The sequence below is a fragment of the Protobothrops mucrosquamatus genome, unplaced genomic scaffold (genome assembly GCF_001527695.2).
Source record: "Protobothrops mucrosquamatus isolate PMUCROS unplaced genomic scaffold, P.Mucros_1.0 scaffold25, whole genome shotgun sequence".
In the NCBI taxonomy this organism is placed as follows: domain Eukaryota; kingdom Metazoa; phylum Chordata; class Lepidosauria; order Squamata; family Viperidae; genus Protobothrops; species Protobothrops mucrosquamatus.
The window spans coordinates 1,579,738-1,589,220 of record NW_015386410.1 but is presented as its reverse complement, the minus strand read 5'-3'; the positions used below and the strand labels follow the sequence as shown (position 1 = coordinate 1,589,220).

Here is a 9,483-nt window from a genome sequence, read left to right as displayed (position 1 = left end):
GAATGTGTTGTTTTAATATTTCTGATAATTCACGAACCATTCAGCACCAAATTGATATTTTACACAATTTGGCCTCTGATTTGAAAATTAATACTTTAGGATCTTGGTGGATGCTGTTTTATGCCATGTATTCCTTCACTTTGCAATATATGTATCAGAGCTTTAAATCCCAGCAGATCCTCTCTCACATTGCCCCAGGATCAAGTTTTGGCCCTATACAAACAACTGCAAGGATGCTCCTCTCCTGATTATAATCCTTTTATTAACCCCGCTTACGACAATATTTCGTCTAACAAAACAAAAAGGAGTGAGATGTAGAGGTGAGGGACAGATAAAGGTGGTGATGGAAAACTGTCCCTCCTAGCATGTGCCCCTCCTCTCTGCATCTATCTCCCCCTTCACATCTCCATAGCGATGTGAAAGTGCGTAGCTCTGTGTGACCTTGCTTGTCTGATAACAGCTCGGATCAACAATGTGTCATTGCCCACTTTTCCCTCTTTCTGGCCTCTTACTTTCCATCCTTAAGCATTGGTGAGTAGATTAACCAATGCAGTGCTATTGCTAGGCTGTTGCCATGTTAAACCTTTTCCTGCTTGTAATACTGTATATAAAGAATAAACTGCTGCGTGTCAGCGGCCATTATTTGCACCCTGCAATGACTGAGCACTGATTACTACACTTAAAGAAACAATGTGTAAGCATTCCTGTCTTATCTGGATAGTTTTGTAGCACCAGGCCTTCATGAACAGAAAAGCTTGCATTTCATATTAGCGTTTATCAACATAACACCCAAACTAAGAGGATACAGATAACAGACTTTTTAAAAATGTATTTCCTACTTGTGCTGATTCATCAAAAAATAATACTCAAGCATTATAGACACAGAGAATGATCAAAATGGGTTAAAAAAACCCAAAAATCTACAATCTACATATTAACCAGGAGTAGTCATTGTTAGCTTGGGATTCAAGCTGTGCTTCACTTCACCCCCAACTATAGCAGTCTGTTTTGTAGAAGGACCATCCGTTGTTGTTTTGTCTCAAACCACGCTTAGATCAAAGTTCAGGGTGGAAGTTGAGATCAATAGGACACTAATATTTTAAAAGAAATCTCAATCTGCATGTCTAATTTTCTGTGAAGCTTTCCCTTCATTCTCCTTGGCCAAAGTATTTAGTTGCAGTCTTGATCTTAACTTATGCAGGCAAACTCAGCTTCTTGCCTTTTAGAACTGCAAGAGGAAATAGAAATAAGAAGAGGTAAGAACTTAGAGACGTGTACTTCATTAAACTTTAGGCAACGTACCAAATAATATGGTGCCATTGCTTATATAGAGAGAAAAACGTATTTTTAATGATATTTTAATTAAACCATTAACCAAGAACAGTCAATATACATAGTACACCATAACATTTGTGCTCTTATTTCATATGCTGATAGCAATGCTTTATTTTTATCTATCCATCCATCAAATTTAGATACTGGCCATCTCACCCTCAGAGTGACTCTGGGTGGTATACAGATAAAAGCATAAAAACAAAAACCACATAAAGATATATCCATAAAGGGGAGCCAGGTAAAACTAAGGACAAATAAGTTAAAAGTCAGGGAGGATTGGGGTGGGATGTTAGTCATCCTATCAAAATAGCACTATGAGCACATGATATATGTGCATTAGCAATACTGCCCAAAACAGCCTTTTGAGGACTGAGCAATTTTACTGGGCATGGAATGCTAACATACCGTTATGGGAATCAAAAAATGAAAAAAGATGTAGGGCAAGAAGTCATGGCAGAATAGAAATATTACATACTGCTACTTCCACTGTATCTATTTCAATAACAATCCCAATTGTCTGCCTAGCAAAAGCAATACAGGCACTCTTCAACTTAACTACGGCAATCGGGAGCAGGACTGCTGTCATTAAGCAAGGATGTATACAGTATAACCGTTGTGCTTAGTGCCAGAAATCCAGGTACTGTAGTTCAGTTGCTGTTGTTAAGTGAATGCCCTGGTAATTAGGTGAAGCAATTTTCTGGTGGCTTCCCACAATCTACTCAATGGGGAAGATGGTAAGAAGTTAAAAGCCCCAGGCGTTGCTGGGTGGAAGAGAGGAGTGAGGGGATGTGAGGGACAAGGTGTGAAATGCTTGAATTTTCAGCTCCAAAGGCTTCTGAAGCCTCTCTACTCTGGGCGTGAAAATCCTCCTTGGCTGAAAACTCTGGATTTCAGCACAGTGTTTTCAGCCAGCTTCCAGAGAGGCTGGAGGCTGAATGAAAAAGTTCCATGCCAAAAGCCAATGAGGAATCTGCAGAAGTAACTCTGTGCCAAAGAAGAGCCCTCTCAACTTGGGGTGGGTGGGTTTGAAAACACCCTGTGCCAAACCCCTGCTTGGATTTCAGCATGGAGCTTTTTCAGCCAGGCCCCAGAGACGACAGAAAAATCTCTAAGCAGGCGGCAATGGCTTGCAACCTTCCCTTCTGGTTTTCCCATTGACATTCTGGGGAAGCCAGCAGGGAAGATTGCAAATGGTGATTGCATGCTTGCAGGACACTTGGCAGCTGGTCGTAATTGCAAACAGGATGCCAAGCGCCCAGATCACAGTCACATGACCATAGGGGTACTGCAACAGCATAACTTCAAGGACCTGTTGTAAGTCCCTTCATTCGGTGTCATTGTAACTCTGAACAGTCACTGAACAAACGATCGTAAATCGAGGACCACTAACGAGTGGAAAATATAAGTTGCAGAAATCCAGAATGTTTTTTAAATCAAGTAACAAGAACTGGGTATTCTTAGCAACTACGCAATGTCAATATCTGTTGAAGAGGGACAGGAAAAGGGTGGGGAGCTGGACTGAAATGGGATTTCTGAAAGAAGACATCACTAACTGGCAAATTAAAACTTTTTCTTATGGTTGATTTTAAGTCTCTGTATATTTTGTAATTATACTTTAGTGGTGAATGTATGCCTATGTGCATTTACAGAGGTCTCCAAACTTGGCAACATTAATAGTTGTGGACTTCAACTCCCAGAATTCCTCAGCCAACCATGGAGATCTTTATGAATGAAAAAAACACATTTCGTTAAGGATTTCAGTACTCAACGAACAGTTCAAATAATTTTGATGCTACAAGTAAAAATAGTAAGAAAGCAATACCTATTTGTCAAGCAATTGCCCTTTAATAGAATACCTAATTTGATTTCTAGTCCAACAGATTTTATTTTATTCAATCCTACAGAAATAGCTTTTTAGTGCTCACTGTTTGGAATATGTGAGCACTATTTTTCTGCAACTTCTTTTTGATCCTAGGAAAAAAGGTGATGAAACTGCTAATTAATTTGTCAGCTTACAATTAGTAAAGAGCTATTAGTTAATATACCTCCCAGCATCAAAAAGAATTTGAGTTTAGTTGAAGAGTGCCCTCTAGTGAACTTCCAGCTTAGCAGTAACATTTAGTCAACACATATTGAGACATGCGGTTGAGATGTCGATTCCCAAATAATTTTAAAATCCCAAGCACCTTGCTCAAGGCCAGATAATTATTTATTTATTAAATACATTTATATGGCCGCCCAACTCAAACCTGGTGACTTCAGGTGGCAGAGCACTTCTTCTCTATCTCATACTAATGGGATTTCAGTCAGCACATCTAGTTTCCACTTCTTCTTGTTGCAAAATACCTTTTGTAATGTACAGGTAGAAGAAATCGCAGTACAGTATCGTTTGCACCAAACCAGCCACGATGGCAATGAGGTCGAAGAACCCCTCAAACTGGTAGCGCCAAATCCAGTTGAACAGGTAGAGGGCACGGTAGACTCCCAAAGCGAAGAGGTAATGACTTGTGATGGTCTCTGCCTCACCTGTTTTACTGACCATGAAGAGTTGTGGCAAAATAGCCACTGACTCCAGGTAGATGGAGAAGGTCCAGAGAATCTGGAAGAATCCAGGAGAAAAATAGTTTTATATTTTCTGATTACAGCTCTTTATATTCACAAATTTGCATTGACGTCACAGCAGTTATTCAGAACTGAACATTTGTGTGGTCCACCATTGCCCTGCAAGTTTCAGGAAAGATTTGTGTCATAGACTTACGATATGTCTGCTCCAACTCACTTTTTGATACTTTTGTCTGTGAAAGACTGCAAAGCCTAGTGCAACATGTATCTCTTTACAAACTGTCCTCAATAAACCCTTCTACTGGGTGTTTTGTGAATTCCATGTACAGTACCTCATCCTTTAGACAGCATACTAAAAAGCAGAGACATCACCCTGCCAACAAAAGTACGTATAGTCAAGGCCATGGTTTTCCCAGTTGCAATGTATGGCTGTGAAAGTTGGACCATAAGAAAGGCTGAGCGCAAAAGAATTGAGGCCTTTGAACTATGGTGCTGGAGAAGACTCCTGCAAGTCCCCTGGACTGCAAGGCGATCAAACCGGTCAGTCCTAGAGGAGATCAACCCTGACTGCTCTTTAGAAGGCCAGATCCTGAAGTTGAAACTCAAGTACTTTGGCCACCTAATGAGAAGGAAGGACTTACTAGAGAAGAGCCTAATGCTGGGAAAGATTGAGGGCAATAGAAGAAGGGGACGACAGAATGAGGTGGCTGGATGGAGTCACTGAAACAGTAGGAGTGAGCTTAAATGGACTCCAGAAGATGGTAGAGGACAGGAAGGCCTGGAGGAACGTTGTCCATGGGGTCACGATGGGTCGGACACAACTTCGCAACTAACAACAAGTCCTCAACTTAACAACCATAATGGAGCCTGCCCATTACAGTCATGATGGGTCAATGCAGCAGGCAATCACATGACTGACTCAATTTTACTGTCTTTTTTTGCAGTGATTGCTAAGCAAATCACTATGGTTAAATGAATCCATGATCGTTAAGTGACTCTGTTGTTTGCTATTGGGCATTTTTTCCCCAAACTGGAAGTAAATGTTGGTTTTGGACAGAAACTTCATATGGTCACATGACCATGGGACATTGCAAATGGCCATAAATGTGGGCCAGTTGCTGAGCACCCAAAATGCAGTCACGCGATTGTGGGGGTATATGTGGGCTGGCTATCAGAACTGAGTAGTAAATACCTTTGGGGAGGTCTGTCATAATTTCATAAGTCATAAATCAAGGACTACCTGAAGGTAGTAATCAAGGTAATCAAGTACTAACAGCTGCAGGACTTGGGTTTGGCTAGTCTAAAGAAAAGAAGAAATGGGGTGACATGATAGCAGTATTCCAATATTTGAGGGGCTGCCACAAAAAGACGGGGTCAACCTATTTTCCAAAGCACCAGAGGGCAGGACAAGAAACAATGGTTGGAAACTGATCAAAAAGAGAAGCAACCTGGAATTAAGGAGAAACTTCCTGACAGTGAGGACAATTAACCAGTGGAACAGCTTGCCTCCAGCAATCGTGGGCGCTCCATCATTGGAGGTTTTTAAGAAGAGATTCGACAGTCACTTGTCTGAGATGGTATAGGTTCTCCTGCTTGAGCAGGGGGCTGGACTAGAAGACCTCCAAGGTCCTTCCAGCTCTATTCTATTCTAATTGACTTGAGAGAACAGTCTATATAAATGGCAGCACTGAGTCAAATATTGCCTAATGTCTAATCATCATCATCACCATCTTAGAGGAGAAACTCTTGGAAATGGCTACAGGCCAGATCAAGAAGTTAAAATCAACATCATCACTATCACCCTGGACTAAGGCAGTGAGTGTATCACATGTCTGCATTCTTGCCCAGAAAACTACATGAATAAGATTGCCAGAAATCAACCTTGTCTTGAAGTCTGAACTTTTAACTTTTCCAGATAAGGCTGAATCCAGGCTGAATCAGTCATGCTTGAGCTGCACTGAATTCAGTGAGTCAAGTTGGTTAAGATTTGGCAAGTTACAACTAAATTATGTCTGGATTCAAATACTCTCTTGACACTTCTGTTGCTCCAAGTTTGTTGTTTTTTTGTTCTGCTAGTTTGTTGTTTCTTCTGGAAAGAACAGTTTCTGGTTTAAACAACTGCAGGTATATCACAATTCTATTTCAGTACCATTTAGTCAACACATGAGCAGAGAGGAATAGCTGAATACATGTGGCACCACTTTGGAAAGCAAAATTAGTTCAAGCCTGAAATCGTAAAAGGAACTAGCTATAAAGTAGCAGAACAAGCAGGGACTAGAATATTAAAGATGGCCATTTGCCAATTAAATGAGTAATTTTAGCAATAGGACTCAAACACATCATATAGCTTGCAAGTTAGGTATCTGGGGCTTAGGCTTGTTTACACTAGAACACATTTCATTACCTCTAGGGGTGTGAAATCATGATTTACTAGGAACGCTAACACTGCTGTTGGAATTACCAGGAATTCCACTCTGAAGGTATCATGGTTGCCATTATAGGTGGCTTTGAATTTGCTATAGATCATCCATACCGTAGCATAGGAACAGGCAACATACACCACCTGCAGGAGATAACATCGATCAAGAACTGTCACGGAGATTAAATATTATTTCATCTCTCTGATATTTAGTGTAATCAATCCCAAAACCCTGAACCTTTCAATGCCTTTCCCTTGGGGATCTTTCTGAAAGATTAGGGTTCCTTCTTGTAAACTAGATCCCTTCTTTAAATTCCCTCATTTATATGAAGTATGAGGAACTTGAAACCTTCTAGATATTGCTGAACTACAGTTCCCAAGCAACTTGCCAATGATAGGTGCCCAAATTTTCAAGTTCAGCATTATCTGGACAGTCACCAGTTCCCACAACTGTTCTAATGACAACTTTAACCAATCCCTCCCCCAATATTATTAAGCTGTTTCTATCTCTAATTGAGGTACACTGAGAATCGGGACACTGATCTCAGGAATCAACTTAACATATTCTGCCACTGTTTTTCAAGGCCAGAGGTGTCAACCAACATACTGGTTTTATCCTTTAACTGATATAATAATATACTACCTGCTTACATTTAGCTTATCCAGGATTACTCGCAGGGCAAAGAATTTCTTTAAGACTAAAAACTAACATTGCTAACAATTGTCTAACACTTATTCTCTGCCAACACAGCACCTGATATCCATGTCAAAATCTTCTTCATCAACTTAATTCTTTGTACTGTACAAATGCTGCTAACATGACAAGCTCTGTTACAAATAAATGAAGACTTCCTACTTACCAAGCAGGAAGTTTCACTAAATTAGGAGGATATACTTTTGGATTCTTTTGTATAAACCACCATTATAAAAGACTATTTGCCTTATCTCATCCCCTTTTATAGCTGATAGTGGTGCCACATTATTGAAGCAAAATGTGCATACAGAAAGAAGTACAAGACAACAGAAACTTGTAACTATTTTATTTTCTGTGGCACCGAGCCTATTAGCCTTCTAACTAGTCACAATAACACACTATATAGTCCAACATCACTCCTGTACCTTCATGGAGGTGTTATACAACGAGATGTAGTTTGTAAATAGATCTGGGTACCGAGTAGTGAAGACAATGGCAAAGAGAGCTTGGCTCTTCCCAGAGATCCCTGCAAGAAAAGCACAAGGCACCATAACTCATGATCAGATGAGAAAATAACCATTTTTGACATAAAAAAAGAGCAGAAAGTCATTATCTTGATCAGTGGCTCCCAACCTTTTCTATACCCCGCACCCCTAGAACGCTTCTGATATATTCTCAAACCCCTTACAAACGTTTGAAATAATGGCAATGAATGATGCATATACACTATAATTTTGAAAACCCTGCTCTTGATCCTTAGGAAAAACAGAGAAGATCCTTTAAAACTCTTCAGGATCCATCATCCAATGTCACAACTCCTTCACACAAAGAAAGTTCATAGCATTCAAACATTCAGAAGACTCAGAAGACGCCTGGAGCTGGCACAATAAGAGGTAGCCCACAATGAGGAGGCATCATTAGCAAGGGCAGTGGTTACTTTCCAAGATCTACTCATACTTTTTCTTCAAGTATAAGGGCCAAAGGGCTTGTCAGAAGGAAGAGATCAGCCAGTTTTATCCAATCCCACCTCAAGTAGTTTCCATTGCATTATTCATTGCTTTTAACAAATTACAGTTTAAAAAAAAAACCAAGAACATCATCAACTTTTCTGCATGAATGCTTCCTTTCTCCCTGCCCTTTTTTTCCAAATCCGGATGGCCATTCACTTTTTCAAAGCAATTCTTTCTCTAAAAGCAATAAATAAGAGGCTTTAAATATAGAACACGGGTTTCAAATATTAACCCACAAATACTGTGTCTTTCTAAAAAAAATGTGTCATACCAGATACATATATTAAGGGTCACAACAACCCAGTTGAATTCCAGAAATATAAATCTATAGAAATAAAAAAATAAAAAAAGGATAGACAGACAGACAGAGTCCAACTTGTGTGACTTTGGAAGGTTTACTTTGAAGTAACCTGTCCTATAGCATGGAAGTTAACTCTCATAGTATACATAGAGAGGAAGGATTTAAAGAAGGAAGAGAGGATTAGAGCAATATGGTAAATTGCACGTGTGTATCAGCTCCCAAGTTGGTTGAGGCTCAGATCCATACATGCACTACCAGTAGTTCCATACAATCACTTTCAGGCCAGAAATAAAGTCACCTAGAGACATAGAGAAGGGATCAGTTGATCTCCCCTTTCCTCCCCCTCCCCCGTTTTCCTTACCAGCACAGGATCTGATTTTCCAGATTTTCAACAGCAAGATGATTATAGCCAACAGATGCGAGATGTCTCCCAGGAAGCGGAACAGATTCATGGCGTTCCGGATGGGCTGCCGGAGAAAGCTTCGCTTTACTTTCTCAGTGGGAAATCTGCCGAAAGAGGAGCGCGTTGGGGGTGGGTTGGGAAGAGGAGATCCTCAAAAAGAAACCGAGGGGGTGATGAAGGAGAAATGGCTTTATTGTCTCCCACCTTTGGCTCTAAGACGACTGGCCGGATTATCAGAGGGGGGGAGCATAAGGATGGCTGGGAACGAAGGCCACAAAAGGGGAGGGGAGAAAATCTGGCCACACCCACAGGTGGGCTGGGTTAATCCAGCGGGTGGGCGGGGCAGCGGGATAGAAGAAGGCTGGTGGGAGGGCCGCTTGCTGTAGTTAGCCGGCGGAGTCCCTCCGTGTGGGAGGCCGAAAGGGGGCGGGGTGTCTTCCTGGGGAGCCCGTTTTGCAAGGAATCTCTTTTAAAAAAGAGCAAGAAAAAGCTTTTTTATTATTATTATTTTCTTTTATTTTTATTTTAACTTCTAACTTTTTAATCCCTTTTAACATTGCATTTTTAACCTATTTTTATCCTATATTAACCTATTTTAACCCTTTTAAACCTATTTTTAAACCCTTTTTAAACCTGGTTTGACCTTTTTATAATAGTTAAAGACTTTTTATAAGTATATATACCGGAGAGGCCAGTATATTTTGGAAACAGAAGCCACCGGAATAGGACGGAGGCATGGGTAAAAGAAGGAAACGCCAT

At 40.5% G+C, this 9,483-nt stretch overlaps 1 protein-coding gene across 1 annotated transcript; it reads right to left on the bottom strand.

Annotated features, from left to right (window-relative positions):
* Window positions 1-761: 761 nt before the first annotated feature.
* On the bottom strand, window positions 762-8,848 carry LOC107283111 (ER lumen protein-retaining receptor 1-like). Its single transcript, XM_015810961.1, has 5 exons — window positions 8,683-8,848; window positions 7,436-7,536; window positions 6,302-6,460; window positions 3,682-3,934; window positions 762-1,228 (listed from the first exon to the last, which is right to left on the bottom strand). Exons 1-5 carry the CDS (start codon window positions 8,771-8,773, stop codon window positions 1,194-1,196), a joined length of 639 nt encoding a protein of 212 aa, XP_015666447.1. The 5' UTR covers window positions 8,774-8,848; the 3' UTR covers window positions 762-1,193.
* Between the last annotated feature and the right edge of the window lie 635 nt (window positions 8,849-9,483).

Bases quoted from the DNA above. Each gene is read 5' to 3' on its own strand.
- LOC107283111 (XM_015810961.1), bottom strand. From the start codon at position 8,773: ATGAATCTGTTCCGCTTCCTGGGAGACATCTCGCATCTGTTGGCTATA. The intron at 7,537-8,682 runs GTAAGGAAAACG...CTTTTCTTGCAG, and splicing joins GAAAATCAGATCCTGTGCTG to GGATCTCTGGGAAGAGCCAA. The intron at 1,229-3,681 runs GTATTTTGCAAC...TTCCTCTTGCAG, and splicing joins CTACCTGTACATTACAAAAG to TTCTAAAAGGCAAGAAGCTG.